Source organism: Rhea pennata, chromosome 2 (genome assembly GCF_028389875.1).
Source record: "Rhea pennata isolate bPtePen1 chromosome 2, bPtePen1.pri, whole genome shotgun sequence".
Classification (NCBI taxonomy): domain Eukaryota; kingdom Metazoa; phylum Chordata; class Aves; order Rheiformes; family Rheidae; genus Rhea; species Rhea pennata.
Genome location: NC_084664.1, coordinates 47,791,914 through 47,810,345, shown reverse-complemented (window position 1 = coordinate 47,810,345; position 18,432 = coordinate 47,791,914). Strand labels below are relative to the sequence as shown.

The following is an 18,432-nucleotide window of genomic DNA, read 5'->3' as shown; positions in this document are numbered from 1 at the left end:
AAAAAAAGAGACATCTACTTGCTGCGCTCTTTCACATCAGTTTTGCACAAAACACCATTTTCATGGAAGGTGAAGTTTTCAATTGCAAGCATTGAAGTAGGAGTCAAACCAAAGACTCTCAAAAACAATAGACTTGTAGTTGTTTCAAAAGCCATTTTGCAAGTTGAACCATCTTTGTAACCCTGAACATAGGCAGATGCTTTCCAGCCTGATGATTTGTCTTTATTTAGGACTCAGTTGTTGGCAGCCAAGACTCAAATACTTTTTTGTGGTGATGTTCAGATACACGATGAATATGATATGTAACTGAAGGCAAGTTCTGAAAAAATGGCTGCTATAGCCACTAAGAACTGTTTTTTGTATAATGCACAAACAAAAAGGGCAATTTACTGCTAGAAAAAAATTAATTCCTTGTCAATTATCACAATGATAGTCTGCTAATCCTAAATTACTAGTTACTGTTTGAGGCAATGATGTTGGCACGTTGTTGCCAGATGGAAAATTCATTTTATTGGGCACTTAATTAATAAGTGGTAGGCCTTTGCATACAAACACACATTTACGTATGGAAGGGGTTCATGGCGTCACAATGATACTGATGGCTTAGAGGACTAGTTCCATTAATGAGATGTATCAGTGGGAACTGCCAGAGAGCAGTGAGGACTGGCTGCTCTGCAGAGGACGATGAGCTGGGAATGGAGTGTGACAATAAGGCAAGTGGGAGCAGCAAGCTCACCAACAAGGAGTTGGGGTGCAGAGTTGCAGATCGGGTTAGGATCAGGGCCAGAAACAGTGCCCAGGGTCAGATGCAGTCCACTGCTCACCGAGCAAGTCTGCAGTGATGAGGCAGGTCCCAGCACAAGCCAGGAAGCTGAGCTGGCAAGTCTGTGTCAGGTTCAGACTAGGGGAGAGAGGTAGGACTGGGGCCACTGGTAAAGCCTCAGTTTAAAGCTGTTCCCAAGGGAGAAAGGGGCAAGCCCTCACTTCTAGCTTTCCTCAGAACAGTTCTTACCAGTGAAGAAGCTCACCTTGGACTCTAAACTCTTGAGCTGAGCTGACTCAGCTAGCTAAACTCTTTATCTTAGCCTACTAAAAACCTAGAACGGGGATGCATTCTGGGCCCTGATAGGAATATCAAAATAACTTCCATTCTCTGGAAGCCTGAGCCATCTATCAGGCATCAGTACCAGAATTCTCAAACTTCGGGTTTCCCTGTGCTAAATGTCTCTTGAAAGCCAGGGCACTTCATAAAGCAGCCAAGGGAGCTGTAAGGATTTGAGTAGTTTGGGGGTAAAGTCTTGCTGTTTCTAAAGGAGGCTAAATAAGAACACCTGAAGGACATGTTCCCATCCAAGTTCTAATTCATACCAGTGATATATAAATATATATATAGAATGTGTCTGAGGAGGTTTCTGGTGCACAAAGCCCACAGCTTAAAAATAGAAGAGCTCAGTAAATTTTATGAAGTTCCATCTATGGTGGGGAGGTCATAGAGATACATGTGCCCTGCTTCCCAGGTGCCATAATTCATTGACTATGATGTACGGAACCTATAACTCAGTAATATTTTAAGACTAGTTTATCATATTTTTCTCTTAACTTTCATCTGAGAATCTCACAGAAGATGATTTTTAAATTGCACCTCTCAGTTCGCAGGAGAGCAACAATTTTTACTTAATTTACAAGAGAATGGAGATATGGGCGACTTAAGAGGCTGAAGTGAATAATCTTCCCAAGATCGTAGAGGCGAAAAGGCTTCTGAATCCTGGCACTACTGATTACATCTTCTGTACTCTTATCTGCCCCCCTTGTGGTCCCTGAACAATACTAGTGCTGAAATCCTTAAATGAATATGGAAAGCAAGTGAGATGATAGGAGCAGGTTGATGTATGGAAGGCAGTCCAGAAAGGGTGAGAGTCAAATTATTCGCTTGAGTAATAACTAGCTGCAAAAACACAAGGTAGGAAGCAACTGGCAAAGATAAATTTGAAATAGTTTCAAATGAACGATTACATTTGAAATAAATTAAACATGTAAAATGAACATTCAGTCACCAGTATCATGGCTTTCTAAAAAAAGTCAGATGCCATTCTGGAGTTTATTAGTAGGACAGCTTGCAAGACATGAGAAACTCTTCTTGCACAAGAAGAATCTGGAGTATTATGACCAATTTTGAGAATTATATTAAGAGTAGGATATGGGCCAGTAGGTAAGGTCTCAGCAGAGAGCAGTGAGAATTGTGGAGAGCAGTTTGAGGTCTGGAAAATTTGGTCAAAAAGGAAAGGGAGAATGAACTTGGGTCTTATGGTGTAAAGACAACTGTGGAAAGATGATATTAGTCTTGAGATAAATGATTGCCTAAAAGAGGAAGGGAAAAAGATTGACTTATTTATAGTGGATTAGACAGAAACAACTGGCAGAGAACACTTAAAGTGCAGAGAACCTGGTTAGCTCTTAGGAAAATATACCTACAGTAAGAATAACAAATCACATAATGATTCACCAGAGGAGGTTGTTTCTCTCTGCCTTTGGAGATCTTTAAGAACTGATTAGTGACACATCTGTCAGGAATGACTCTGCCTTAGAACTGGGGAGCTGGACAAGGGATTCTAGATCAAGCCCTTTGATCTATGAAAAATGGACACGGGGAGGAATAACAGGGAGCCTTACCCAAAAGCACTGTGGAAGGAACCAGATTTGTGTGATCTGTTGAAGTTTCCTTAATTCCAGTGGAAATTAAAGACTCAGTTCTTTCTAAATGTGGCCACTATGTGAGCACTTGAATTGCCTGCTCTGGGGTCTGCATGCCCCACTGGGCAGTTGATTCTGTTTGCCACAAAAGCGCTGTCCAGGGGAGGTAGCAGCTCCCACCTGCAGGGATCTGAACATGTTAGTATGCACAGCTTGTGGTGCTTCACTGGGGAACTGCTCAGGGATAGGTTATAAAATACCTGTTAGATCTGACAGAAATATGTTGATTCTGTGTGGAGGGAGGTGGGAAAGATAACCTCTTTGAAGACCTTGCTAGTCCACTGCCATTTTCAAGTGAACTACCGCAGACCTCTTGCTCAGTTGATGCAAAACAGAGTCACCTTTGGACTTTTACTCTATGGTGTCAAATTCCTTCTGTGATATGATGGGTAGGACAAACACTTCCCCGTACTGATGCAAGGCCAGAATTTATGTCAGGACTGTGCTTTTGCTCTTATCTCATAGCGGCTTTCTGCGTCTGGCCATGATTTTGCGTTGCTTACTTAGGCTCCTCTGATTTTTGCCATTACCTACTGCCTTGGCTTATCATTAAAATATGTGCAATGCCCAGAACTCTAATGAAATGTTTGGAGCCATTGTTTTCCTTCATGGTTGCTTCTCTTTTACGATGAATATTTCTATATATTTTGCCAAAGACGTAGTTTTGTCTGTTTGTGGATCATTTTATTTGAAGTGTTATATGTTAGCTGTCTAAGTGAAGCTATTCAAGTAATGTTAGATGTAGGAAAGGACTGGTTGTGGTATAAAAGCTGTGTGCCAGAGTTTGAGGTTTTTCCCTAGGGCAGGAACAATCTTTTGTTCTGTGTCTACAGAGCATCTGGCCCAGCATGATCCTGCTCCAATGCTGTGATATTACAAGTAACATTAATTTTGACTCATAAACTGTGTTTAGAGTTACCTCTACATCTCTCTGCATTTTGGAGTTTTCCAGTAAGAAACATTTAATATAGCATAAACTTTACAGTCCTGAGGGGTCTAAGATATGGGGATATCAACTGTAGCTTGCTGGTTGTGAAGTATTTTAAGTTTTTTTCCTAGACTGTATTTTTCTAATATTTCTACTGATCTAATTTTAAAAGTTTAAAGACTGTTATGGAAATGTAATGATTATTGTGACAGGAAACAGTATCTTTTGTTATTGTAGCTCTGATAACATTTATTTGAGGTACATTTATAAATGTCAATGGACAAGTTTATTTGTAATGTTGTGTTCCAGGTGAGATGCGGTACCTGGTAAGAAAGGAGACAAATTTAGAACTAAAAGTAAGAGGAAGATTGCTTGCTTCTCTTCTGATTTAGAATTGTTGGATTTTTAAAATAAAATAAATGCTTTCTGTTCAAATCAGAGTTTGATTTCCTGCGGAAAAGAAAAGCTTTTTTGGCATCTCTGGTAGATATGTTGTATTTAGCTGCTGCCTCATTGCCTTCTAAGTCCACTTAAAACTTACTTCTGTCCTGCTGTTTCTGTTGTGGCAACTTTTGAGCAAAATCTGAGGTGCAGTTTCTGTTTTTCTGTTCAACTCGGTGAACAGAACTCGGTGAATTGTTCCCACTCTGCCTCACCCTGTCTGGGTGCTTTGTGCTGCCACTGCATCCTACATCCTGTCCGCAGGCTTCCTGGGGAAACGCGCTCCTGACTCAGCCTGCTAGCGCTCTGATCTTGAATCAAGGCTCTACCTTGATACAAAAAAAAAAAAAAAAAAAGACAACGTAAAATTTAAAGCACAATAAGCCATGTATTTACTACAGTTTCTATTTTTTTCCCCATTTGTTTTGATTTTTTGTGCAGATTGTTTCTCAGAGAAAACTCTCCAAGTCCTTACTCAAACATGGGAACACAGCAGGGAAATCATCTATAACAGTAAGCTAACCTTAAATGCACTCTATTTTTCGTTTTCTTTAAAAGCATCTAATGTGACTAGTTCTACATAAAAGCATCCTACTAAGATACCGGCACAACCCTTAATTGAGAAATGCATTTAATTTGTTTATTTATAAAAATTCTTTTGCTATTTCTGACAAATGCTTATGGTAAAAAAAAAAAAAGGTAACAAATAATGTATGTCTTTTTACAAAAGTTTAATATTTACTAATATTAAGGCACTTTGCAGTCAGCAAGAATGTTGTCCTCCTTAATTACTTTTATTTAAAGTTCTAGGATTTGTTTTGACCCATTTTGACATGCTTCTGGCTGCATTTAAGATGTTACATGTGAACAGTTCCACTTATTTTATTCTTCATGAAGTTAATTTCAAAGTTTTATGGCTAATGTTAGAAAGATGAAGACATCTTGTTTTTCAAGGCCTTTGGACTTTTTCCAGTATCTTAAAAAAAAATCTCAGAAACCACTCTGCCCCAAAACAACAACAAATGCAGAAGTTCAATAATATGGGCCAGCAGGTAAGGTCTCAAGCCAAGTTCAATTGGGTGTTTTAGTTGGATTTTCATGCAATTTTGGACTGGGTCCATCCCGAAATCTGCAAATTAAATTATAACATCTCTTTCATCTTTCTCTTTGCTGGAATGGGAGATCATGCTTGTCTGCACTGAACCTTGTGTGCTTGTGACATTTGTATCTCTGCATCAAGACAGTGGTTATAATAAAATGCTTTACTGCAGGACTCTCTGCTGATGGGGTTGAGAAGGATTTTTTTCCTTGATATGCAGTTAGCCAGATGAGTTTCTCTTTGTTTGATTGGTTGAGGTTTTTCTTTTTTCCTGCCTTCCTCTGAAGCATCAGAGATTGAACATAGCCATGCAAGACACAGCAGACTGTGAGAAACAATACTTCTGGGAGCCGAGGGCATTTTCTTTCTTAGCTGTCTTCCTTGATGCCTGGCTGAGAAGTGATTTGCTAAATGCACAAGGTGAAACACATTTTTAGCTTGGGTTTAGAAAGGAATTCCCCCTTGTTCGAACTGAGCAGAACCATGAAAGAGATTTGCTCACTAAATAACTGGTGTGTTTTGCCCACAGAGATTGTAAAGGCATATTTTAACTCCCTTGTCCCATTGGCTTTCTGGACACCCCTCCTGTCCTGCCAGGGACACTAAGCAGTTTAGTCTTGTGAAAACATGAATGATTTAGTTCCACTAAAATGATTAGTCTTGCTAATAGAGTGTTCTGGAAAAAAAATAATGATCTGTGATATACAGGAGATGAGAGAAAATGAGGTAATAGTTCATGCTGGCCTAACACTGGATGATAACTGTAAAACATAGACCATAGTTACCTGTTTTGGCTTCTAGCCAGTGGTACTACAAAACAGGTAGACTTTACACAAACAAGAGAAAACTGAACTCAAGTAAAAATTACTTTGTGAAAAGATTAGTGTCTCAACAGAATAAATCAGAAAGGATCATTTATTGTATTTCTGGTCCTTGGATACATACCAGATGTATGTCAAATATTGAACTTGCAAATATCAGTTTCCTAACTTGTTGAGCATACTGATTTATGAATTTTGCACAGGATTTTGAAAGTTCCTATCTCAGAATGGTTTGCTGTAGTTTTATTGTGCCTTTGACTGTGGAATGGCTCATCAATACATTTTTACTATGTGGTGATGGGATAAAAAACAACCCCTTTCAGCCTTTCCAGTTAGAAGTCTGTCAACCTTTATAAGAGCTCATTATTTTCAGTTAAACATATCTGTGAAACTTGGTGTGCAAATCTCAGTGCCCTGGAAGTGATCCACAGCATGGGATCCTGTAAGCTGTCAGACAACATGGAAGGGAAACCTTTTGCCATACTCTATGGGTCATATTTTCAGCAAGCTCACACTTTCCTAGAACTTGTAAAACGCAGGTGTATATCTGTGTGATTGTACTGTAATGTCCAATGAAGCGGTTGTGCATGTACATGGCTACATGTAAATATTTTGCATGAGGGAATACCAGTTTATTGCTGTGAGCCTAAGCTAGTTTCTGTTGAAAAAAAGAAGAAAGAAAGAAAAGGCCCTAAAAATCCCCAAAGATACTGTTTATTGAGGCTGTAGGCAGCCTGGATAATTCCTGGGAGCTGTATACTTGGGTAGCAAGGGTATTACATTGCAGTTTACTGATTGCAACTCTAACCTGAGCAGCCTTGAGCTGATTTAAAGAATACATTGGGATTTTCTGGTGGCTCCCCAAGGACCAGAAGTCCTTATGAGGGAAACAGTTTGATCCTGTCTGGGCAACTGATGTTGCTGCAGAATAAGTGGTTGCAGGCGTGATACAACTCTGTTCTTTGGGGTAATTTAATCTGTGGGGAGAATACTTGCAGTAAGAAATGATTTCATAACTGTCAAATAAAATAAAATGTGATTTATTTCAAAAAAATGTATTTAAGCCAAATATACCAGCTTTGGTTAATACCTTCTCTCCACTGATGTATTTTAGTGGCCAGTAGAGAGGAGTGTTTTGCTGTTCTGTTTTTTGTTTGTTTGGGGTTTTTTTAATTAAAATCACAGAGTACAGTGACTGGCATAATTATCAGCATAGTTTATGCCAATTGAAAAACCACAGTAAATTATTTCAGCATTACTCTTATAAGTGAATCTACAGTCAGGGATTTTGCCAGGGTATTGCAGTGAAACTACCAGCAGAACCTTCTTAGTGTGGATTTGTGGTTCATAGCAACTAATGACAGGTGACTTCTCTTTCCATTTAGTGTGCCAAATGACACTGAAATGGCATAAGAATAGTCTAAGCTTTAGTCCCAGATAATACAACTCCTGCATAGCTTTTTCTTCCCTTAGACATGGTCAGACTCTGTGGAATTCTCTCGTGTCCTATCTGGTGAAAAGCGTGTTGTCGGGAGAAAGGGCTCAGTGGTGGGTGTTGATGTCTGTCCATTGAGAACTGATTGCCAAGGTTTAATCGCGTGATCCAAAGTGATTCAGATTTGGAGCCTTAACAAGTTGCCACTTACCAGCTGAGCAATGGATTAACTGAACACTGTTAGCCCTTCCTGGTTGCGTGGAGCAGCCTATTACCTTGTATCACACTTCAGTTTCCTAATGGGGGCTGCAGTCCTCACAATGTTAAATGCCATCTTTCTCGCCTTTCGTTATACTGTTCAAAACTCAGTGTAGCTTTCCATTTAGGTGATTGCTGAGGAATTATCTGGCAATGATGACTATGTTGAACTTTCATTCAGTGCACGGAAATTGGATGACAAGGTAAGCTGCTTGATATTAACCTTATTGAAAGATATAAGAATGCCTGCAAATACAATTTGATGAGATTTTTCCCCCCACTGATTTTTTTTTTTTGCCTGATGTTATTAAACAAGTCAGAGATTTCAGATCAGTGTTCACAGTGAGACTTTCCTCAAGTTGTGAAGTAATTAAAATAAACTCAAGGGAAACTAATTAAAGCTAAGAAAATTTAATTATGCTATAACCAAGACGATTTAATTATTTAAAATGCCACAGATCAGAAGTGCTTAGATAAGTGAGCTTTGTGTAAGTAGTCAGAGATATTATAGTTGAAGTAAGCATCACAGAGTAAAGCTGGAAAACTTTATAACAGCTTAGTCAAGATACACTTTTCATTCAATGAAACGTAGCTTGAATATGAGAAAAAGAGTACTGTATATTTGCTAAATCCTTTTTTCCGTTTTTAGTAAAAAATCCCTGCACTGATTCAAACACTACTCTTCATTCTAAGAAATATATCTTTCTGAAGATATTATCCATTGTTATTTTGCAATATTCATATAATAAATAAGTACCTCTAGCAACATTCAGCCCAAGAAATCCAGATGACTTTGCATGTCATCTGGATGCATTATTTTAGTGTTATAGAAAGCACATAATTATTTGAGGTAATCTGGGGAATATCTTTGTAATTAATTGGAGTCATAAGGCCATGGCCGCCTTCTAGATAATAGGGCTTTACATGTAATGGAAAATCAGATGATTATAGCTGCACTGATTCACAGTATCTACCACTAGTATATAGTTCTTTCCCATATGTGAAGCTGATTCTAATTCGACAGAGATAGTGATACAAAAGTTGGCATCAAGAACATTCTGATGCTCCAAGCATGTGCACATAAAAATTTGACGTGTGATAACTTAATCAAAACCGTCAGAGTACTTTTAGATACATACATCAAATTATCAAAATCAGGCTGTAACTGATGAATAGCGTTATCGGTTGAAACTGCCAGGAAAACTCAGGCAAGCAGAATGTGATTAGTACTGGAATGTATTTAGAGTATATAGGTAAAGCACGCTCCTATGCACAGGACCGTAAATGATCGGGACCTCAAATTATTTCTTATCTGAAATATGAATTACTCCTTCCTTCAGAGATGCTGGATTCTTAGTGATTCCAAATCACGTTAATTTATTTAGATGTTAAAAAGTAGATTTAGCAAGCTCTCCTTAGACGGCCGTTTTTAGACTTGGATTTCCAAAGCTACCAATGAGTGTTTTCCTGATCCACATGCTGTCACATCTAGAAAAAGGAAAGGAAATGTGCTACATAAAAAGACTTCACCATTGCTTTTCTTTGTCACAAATATAAATGTAGTCTGGTGTAAATACGGTTACTTGCTTATAGCTCTTGTTAATATTAATTAAAAGGATACTTCCAGAGTATGCTTCTGCACTAGGATAGGGTTGTCTGGGCAATAGCTTTAGAGCGATGTTGGAACACATTTCTTTATGGGGTTGAAACACTTTTATTTATGAGTATAAATTAAGGAGTATGATTAGGAAACATTACAAGAACATCGTGACTCTTGCCATTTTAACATGTTTAGTCTAGGTGGGCTTCATCTAATAAACATTTCCTGGACAGGGCTATGTGCAACCCAGGCAGTGACTCACCATGTGTTATCTGAGTCAAAAATCCTTTCTTCAGCTGACAAAAGTCACTGGAAGTCTATTACAGTTGAAAGAGGTCTGTCAATTAGTTCAAGCTAGAGATATAGCTCTAAACTTGCCAAACTTTTGCTCACTTCATTTATAAGAGGCTTATGTTTTTTTGTATGACTTATAATGAACTTTGACATTAATGGGCTTAAGGGACTATTAATAATTATTGTTATTAAGGCTTGAAATTACTTGGAATTGCATAGTTCAGCCATTGGTAAGAAAGGATGAGTGCCCTGAGGTCACATAAAGGTCAAAAAAAATCCATCGGAGAACTAAGAGGAGCCAATCTTCTGAAATCCTAAGCAGAATTTTGCATGACTTTCACTACTCAGAGTGGTGAAGAGCTGGGTAGAGAGAAGGTCACATCAGAGAAGCAGAGTGAGGTCTGTGGCTGGCCTGGGTGTCTCCTGAAGGAAGGAAGAAGTGTGTGGGAGCGATCATTCAGGCTCTGCAATGCAGGGTCACCTTTGTAATCGCAGAAGTCACTGGCTGGCAGCAGGATTGCACTGAGGGTGGCAGAAAACAAGTTGAATCCTAATCCTTCACAACTTTTGGATAAAGAGGGTGAATGTGCCTTGAGGAGAAAAGAGAAGTGTTTTTTTTTTTTTTTTTTTTTTTTTTTTTTTTTTTTTTCCATCCATACCATCAGTGGAGCCTTGAAAAGAGAAGAATTTTCTTTCTCCACCCCTCAGAGGAAAACTCTTTGAAAGGGGGTCCTGGAACCAGAGACACCCCGAATGTGATGCCTGTGCTCCACATAGGGATACGCTTTTAAATACAGCCCGTTGTCAGTATTTACTGTTGACCAGCTCTGGGTTGCTCCCTGACCACCTGGGACTGAGGACTTCTGTGTTCTCCAGTCAGTGTGCAAGTAGCTTTGAAGAACAGAGAGAAGATGCTATGAAGAACAGAATTGTCCATCAATAATGGTGGTAGCTCTAACTAAGTCATTCCCTTAAAACATGTTTTTTTGATACTTCTTATTAAAAGAAATACTCTCAGTGAGAAAAAAAAGTAAACAACACATTTTTGGCAGATTAAACAAAATTTGTTACTGTAATTTAACAGGCAGTGTAGGTTTGATTGTTTCTTTATTACCCCTCATAAAAATGCAAGAGTTGTAGGGAAGCCATAAAACAAGAAAAGCCTAGTTGATTTTTGCTGCAGGAGTGGCTGAAACATTAAATATAAAATCAGAGGAAAGTCACAGATATGATTATTTCCTTTACTTAACTGACTTTGCAGACATAAAGGTTATAGTTTTAGTGTTGCTTGATTGGAAGATGTAACTACATTTTCCTATGTTATTGAAGCCTAATCAGCTCAGATGGCAAACCTTTGTTTCAAGAGATCCACTGAGAACACTTCATAATGGAACAATATCTTTTGGAAAGGTTGTATTGCATTAATAGCTATGTTACAATTATCATAACAAGCGGCTACATTTTTGTCATAGCTGTAACAGGTTTTGAGCACTGAGGCAGGCAAACGGCTTTCTTTGTTCTGAGGAAGATACTTATCATGGGTTGGGAAAGATTCTCCAGCAAATGTCTGTAAAATATAAGCTATTACCACTTTGTTTTATATTTTCCTTGTACCAAAGTACTAAAAATATCCTGGAACGTTGCACTTTGCTACTGGAGAATTTTCAAATTTGATTAGTGATTTTTGGCTGCTTCAGCTCCTTTCTGAGAGACATTTGATTTGAACCCCAAACTGATTTTTAGTGTCATACTCTGAAAATGAAGGTACTAAAAGAGATGTCTAGCTGAGTGTTCAGAAATTGAGGTGTTTTGTGTTAATATTGTGTCACTGCTGCACATACTGAAAGAACAATGTGTATTATACCACTAATAAATGCATTACATTAATCATTTAAACATTATTAAAATATCAAAACATTAAACATTTATTGCTGCTATTCTTCTTTCAGAAGATGTTCATATGAAATAAAGCTGTTAGATTCAGAGTAACAATGAAAAAGCTTTGAAAACAATAATTCTGAAATAAAATATTTCTTCAGCATATCAGTTTTGAGTTGTTATGAAACATCTTTAATATTGAAGGAGTTTTGGTTTGTATATCTGGAAAGTAGTGGGTTTTTTTTGCATTGAGGGGAATGGTATAAGCCAGTAGCCAGAGTTAAAACCTTTTCCTTTAAGTGATATTGCCTTGGTTATTAAATCCACATATTAAATATCACTTCACTTGTGCTGATGTTTGTTGTTTCTGTTTTCATGATATTCAGCTGGGAATAACACTATAACAGAGTGCAAACCACTATAGCTTATTCTGAGTCTTATTTCAGAAAATCTTTGTTTCCTTTCTGAGTTTTAAGCACTGCAAAGGAAATTCTTTAGATGTATCATTCTCAGGTGTTTTCTTTTAGATAATTTTCATAATCAAACTTGAGTTTCATAAAGAATCTGTTAATGTTAAACTTTTACCAAACTTTAAACAACAAATTTGTGGGTATGAAGAGGCAGCTCAATCTTTTCTAACCCTATGCACTCTGGAGTTTGGTTTCACTGATTGAGCTAGATCCCTTACTTTCTGCTTGGCCTCTCTGCTATGTGGGAATCTGGAAGAATTTGGTAACCAAAGCCCCCTACATACTGTCAGTTTAAGGAGCTGAATGGAGTCCAGATACTAAATCTACATAAGGGCATTGTGGTAGTCTCCTGAGTTACAGACTTTTTTGGAGTTTCTGCTGATTCTTCACAAACTGTAACCCTGTGATTGGAGTAAATGGGCAAACATTCAGCTTTGTTGTTAATGTTCCAGCTCCCTGTGATTTAACACACGTGCTTCGCACCCATTTCTAAACATCCTATTACGTTTTCTGTAGCAGAAAAAGAAATGGATCATTTACAAAACAACACTCTTGGCACAGCAGTATTGATAAATCTCATCTGTAGGGGTTGGGGAAGACCATAAGTTGCTCGAATCTTGCACAAGGCTTCTTGGTCTCTACAGACTTATTGCATTCCCCAAACATTCAAATTCAGATGTTTTCTCAAAGCCCTGATTTCTTTGGTTGCTGTTTGCAGTTATGGAGTAGTAACAATGCCTTGACAACAAATCTGACAAAACCAATGTGCCCAGACATTGCCTAACAAATTATCCAAAGTTGTCCTGTGTCCAAAGCAACCTAGCTAGTCAAGAATAAGTATGATGGGCATTTTGTGGGGATAAAATGGTAGAACTACTCATAATACAATCATTTTTACAGTAACACTTGTATAGAAACATCAGGAGAGCAAACAGAATTTATTTCCCCAGACTGCATGGAATTCTGTGGTTTGGGCTGTGGCCTACAGAGAACAATAATGTTTACACCTGTTAAGTTAGTCATGTGGCTTTTCTGAAGAAAAAGCGGGGAAAAAAAAGGAGTCCAGATTGGTTGCAGAAAATCTACTGGCTCCTTGAGTCCTGCTCTTGCTGCATTGTGCAGTTAGAAATTTGAATTAGCCAGCTTCCCCCTTCCAGCTGTGGAGGGCTAAAACCCAGCAACCTTTACTCCCCCCAGCCAGTGTGCCCAGAGAAGACAGTATGTTGTTGAAACTAAAGAGGCTGTAGCCAAACTGCAGCTGTACTGTAGAAAGCAACTTAATTTAGAGTTGTATAAGAACACTCAGCTCAAGTGGATGCAAAACTGGTGCAATAAGTAACTAAACTTAAAGTAATTTTTCTGCAGTCTCTTGCTCTGCTTGTCTTCTCAATATGGGCCACATTTTTACATCCTAGAGAAATATTGGAGGTTCTCTAGTCTTCTGTAATCCATCTTGCCAGTGCTTACATTAACTAATAGCAGCACAATATCTTGGCCAATTAACTTGAGAGGGTGGATGGATAGCATGAATTTCAGCTCCACTATAGAACAGTTCAAAGGGCCTAGCATGATAAGACTGATGTCAAAAGACCAAACAGGTATGGAGGGCAGAAAGAAATGAGCTAGGAGGATGAAGGAGCTAAAATGCAGGAATCTAGACTGGAAGTAAGAAGGGAAAAGAAAGTAAAACCTCGTTTTACAGTTCTGCCTACCATGGTTGAATAGCCAAACTGAGAACAACAGCAGCACATAGAAGTCCTTGTGGAACAAGGATAAGAATGAAATATTGCTGAGGGACACCAAGAGGTCTCTCTGAAACCCCACTTGTCTCTGCTTTTTCATTAGCAGTCAGGGAAGCACAGATTCAGTGTGCATGAAAAACTCAAAGAAGTTGTCTTAAGAATAACTTGTTCTGTATTTTATTTTAGGATTTTTTCAGCAAATCTGATCCTTTTCTGGAGATTTTCCGGATGAATGATGATGCAACCCAACAGCTTGTTCACAGGACTGAGGTAAGGAATTGCACTGGATTTACTTTCCAAGGACACACAGGTGGGCTGTCATAAGGAACAGTTTTGCTTCCTGTGTCACAACGGGCATTGCAAGTATCCACATTAAACAGCACTTCTATGTCTTGTGTAATTATTGACTAATGAGCATCAGGTCTTGACTTACACAAGAGTGAGAGTGATATTGAAGCCGAAGTTTAATTAAACTGGCAGAACATTCTTCAATTTGAAGGAGAGTATTTATATATATTACATTTGTCCCAAATCATGTTGCAGATGGTATCATATTTTTACATTGATACTATATAGTATCTTCCCTGCCTCCTCCCAGGTTGCTGGTGATCAAAAGGTTTGTAATCTGGGTACTTTTCAGTTGTTTGTTATTGTGACCACAAGGTGGGCAGGAGAGGGTCGGATACCGGTGTAGAGACACTCAAGGTTCATAGGGGGTTAAGCAGTATAGATTTAATAAAGGACTTTTATACCCCAAACTGCATGGGGAACCTCAGGAAGCTCAAGGTAGAGTTGCTAATGGGAGGCTGCTGGAAGCATGGGCTGGACGTCTGGGTTGGACACCCAGGCTGGACTTGACTCATTGTTTGCAAGGGCTCCTTAAATCTACTAGAAATATATCTTTATCTCAGCTGTGCTGACCTTGAGCAGCTACTGTCCAGGAAGCAGTTAGATGTTGTTGACAAAACAGAATATAGATGCCTGGCCCTGATGGGAATTTTGTCAGTGTGTAGTTTCACACACTGGGCCTGCTGCCATGTACTCTGCCAGTCACTGACTCCTCGCCAGATCTTCCATAGGTGTTCTCACTACACCTCTATCACAATTTCATTACTGCCTCCATGGCAATGATTGGCACTATCTTAAAAAGCAGCAGTTAGGAGTATAGGATGGAGCTGCAACAGATATGCAGGGATATATATCTGTCTGGTACAGATACCATAAAGTTTTGCTGCCAGCTAAGAACCAATCCCTAAACTGATGCACATCCCCATTGCCCAGTCCATCTGCACCCTTTCCGTACTCTCCAGTTCAGGGGAGTATCTCACAGCCTTCTTTTTGTGAGTTGGGCTCCCACTGAGGTGTGACGGTGCTAGAACAGTCACTGCAGTGCGCCCTGTGCACAGATCCATTCCCTCACCTGTGCTTCTTTCTGGGGCTTTCTAAAGCAGCTGTGTTAGAAGCTGCAGGCCACTTCAGTGCAGATACCCCGTGCATGTCATTCTGCAAACCTCCAGCTGAGCTCTATGTTTTTCTCTTTCCAGAGAATGTACTGTATTGAAAATCATGGTTTTTGCTGAACACTCTGCTTAGAAATGTGCAAATGTTATGGCTTCCCTTCATTTCTTTTCACTTCTAGGTTGTGATGAATAACTTAAATCCAGCCTGGAAGACCTTTAAAGTGTCTGTAAATTCTCTGTGCAGTGGAGACCAGGACCGCAGACTGAAGGTCAGAAGCTGTTCCTACTGTTTGAATAGTTTTACTTGTAGAAAACAAAACTTTGTCTCTTTTTTTTGAATTAAAGATTGCTACTCTGCACTGCTGTCTTCTTTGGCAGAGATGATGATCTTACAGCAGTTTTATGATTACCACAATCAAATTGTGGTGCACAGAAGTGGGTAAGCCATTGTAATGAGTAGATAATTCTCTATACTTCTTTCAGTAACCTGAAAAAGTGATGGGGCTGTTTGTGCCAATCAGCTGAATAATTTAAACCAGCATCATTCATCTGGTGAAAGTATATTCAAGGGAAGCGGCAACCTTGCCATCGTTTTAGCTACTGATTCCTTGCTTTTGTGCCTGGACATCCTCTGCCAGAAAAGTACTGAATTATGAGGTCTGTTACCATACGAAGAATGGGCTGGCCACAGAGAGACATGTGCCATAGTAATGACACTGTTACTAGTCGTCATAAAGACTGATGCTTGGGCGCTGGCAGAAAAATCTCTCTTTTTGTGGCTAATTTAGGTTAAATCAAGGCAGAACTCAATTTTTCAGATCTTCTAATCAGGTTTAACTTTAAGACTAATTAAAGAATGTTAAATAAAAGCACTATTCCCAACCTCTATTCAGCCTTTCAGATCTAATGAAAAGACTTTGGACCCCCCAAATTGTCTTTTTTTTCCTCTGCTCTTACCAAATTATCTAATAAAAAAAAATCCTTTTCCCTGCAAACCTTTCTTCTTGCATCATTATAGCTGTGTAATGTTCTGTATTGTTATTTTTCCCTCATTACAAACTGCAGGAGGTGCTCTGCAAGTAGAGAAAATAAAATGTCACATTTCTGTCTGGGACATATTACAATGCATGCCACAAATGGGTGGAAAAAGGAGAAGGGAAATGGGTGGAAAAGGAGACGGTCATGTTGACTGTGATGTATTGGCTTCGCAAAATCAGCACTATTTCCAAACAGCAGTGTTGCAGACATGGTGTTTGTGTATATACCTTTGTGTGGTACAGTAGATACACCAGGAAGGCAGAGATGTGAGTGGCAGCTGTATGTATCTTTTTTGTGTCCCCCGTTGCATTTCTGGGCAGACGTTAAATGATGGTAAGATGAGTCCAAGGTAAAAAGAAGCACGAAAAGAATGAAGAAAGTTGAGAAAAGAATGAAATAAGTTAGCAAGGGAAAATAAAGGTCGAAGTGGATGGAGTACAGGATGATTAGAAGAGCAGAAAAGATATTTGTGATAGATGCATCTGAGCGATGGGAAGGAAGCTGAGCACCTCAAGTGATTCAGCGAAGCAGTTGCAGAAGATCTTTCCATCTGTCCTTTAGCTGGTAAATGGTATAAACAGTTGTGTTTGGCTCATCCAGTGAGATTGATACAGACTCATAGCTGATGAAATAGAAAATGAGCTGTGGGAAAAGAATTGCCTCCATTTTATACAGTAAGCAAAATTAACAGTATTGGCTAAAGAGAACTTCTAAGGCAAATGAAGAGATGTGGAGGAGTTACTTAATGTAGCATGTATAGGATGACAGTAATGTGAAGTGTCAGGATAATGACTGTTATCCTGGGAGGTTATAATTTTATAAATATCAATGTGTTAGTTACCGAAAACACAGAAGACAAGCAAATCACCCTGTGTTGTGTAAGCAGTGTAAATCTTCAGGAGAGGGAGAATAAGAAAAGCAGCTGTCCGGAGGTAGCAAAATGACAGGCTCAAAGGACAGTCAAGGACAATGAGTGATACCATGATTGGTGCCTCTGAAGATTGGGCTCCTGCTTTATGTTAAAGTGCAGCTCTGATGAAAGTGCGGAGTATGGTTGTTTGGATATTGAGCTCACATCATAGCTCAGACAGAGCTGGGAGTTGAGCTTTTACTTTTGAGTGGGGTGGACTGTGAAAGGCTTGGAAAGGGAGGGCAAACAATTCTTGTTTGATGTAGTTTGAAGGGCAATCCACTGTTTGGATGTCTAGAGAGAGATGATGTGGTTAAAGCAGCGGGTGGGAATATTCATTCTACTGCAGCATTCTGTGAGAATGAAAGGTGGTCAAAAGCTGAATGTGTCAATGCTAAAGAACATGCTATACTCAAAATGTGAGATGCTGAGATACTGGAGAAAAGATGCAGCGTGACAGACACTTTATTCGTCTTATGTAGCAGACACTCTGAGGGTATGCCATATGCAACAGATGCAGAAAGTTGCACCTTGCCTTTCTCTGAGCACAAGATCCCAGGCCACCTAGTCCAGCATGGATCCCACAGCCACTTAGAGCATCAGCACTCAGTTGTGCCTGTCCTTATAGAGTCTGCTTCTTGAGCTGGCTTAAATTGAAATTAGTAATATGGTCTCATAGTAATGTGACCATACAGGTTTGGGACTAGAGATGGTCATACTTTTGCTGCTCAAATGACAAGCCAATGCCTTTGCCACATTGTGTATATGTGGCCTTTTAGATCAGTTAGGCATTTAGGAAGAAATGCAAATGAAATATGATGCCTAGAACATCAGGGCAAGCAGCAAGTCCCTGAGGACAGAGGACCATGGTTCTGGAGAGGGCAATGTGCTTTAACTGCTTTGAGACTGAGGTGAGAATGTGTCAGAAAAACATGCTGAGGTTTAAGATTGGGCAGAAAATGGGTCAGGGAATAATGAAGGGAGATCTTTTAGTTACGAGCAGAGACAGTACTTGAATTTGTGTTTGTAGATGATACTGCCAAAAGATAAGACGGAGAGAGAAGTGAAGAGAACAAGAGTCATCCATTGGGACTACCTGTACAGAGGAGGAGGAAAAAGCTGAGTGAAGGAATGAATGAATGAAGGGGGAAGAAGAGAACCAGGAAAAAAATGGACTTTATGAACCTATTAACAATGTTCAAATCGGCCTGGTTCTGAAGAATTTTTTCCTTTTCTCAGAGAGTATATGTTTTCATTTGGCTATGCAAGTATTTGCAGGCCCTGATTTAAATGTCTTAGTATTTGCC

The 18,432-nt window shown here is 39.1% G+C and overlaps 1 protein-coding gene across 1 annotated transcript in view; it reads left to right on the top strand.

Annotated features, from left to right (window-relative positions):
- CPNE4 (copine 4) overlaps positions 1 to 18,432 on the top strand; it is a 182,320-nt gene that overhangs the window by 79,962 nt on the left and 83,926 nt on the right. The window contains exons 3-6 of the mRNA XM_062567862.1: positions 4,562 to 4,633; positions 7,862 to 7,936; positions 13,904 to 13,987; positions 15,357 to 15,446. Coding sequence (XP_062423846.1) covers positions 4,562 to 4,633; positions 7,862 to 7,936; positions 13,904 to 13,987; positions 15,357 to 15,446 — 321 coding nt within the window. The remainder of the gene's footprint in view (positions 1 to 4,561; positions 4,634 to 7,861; positions 7,937 to 13,903; positions 13,988 to 15,356; positions 15,447 to 18,432) is intronic.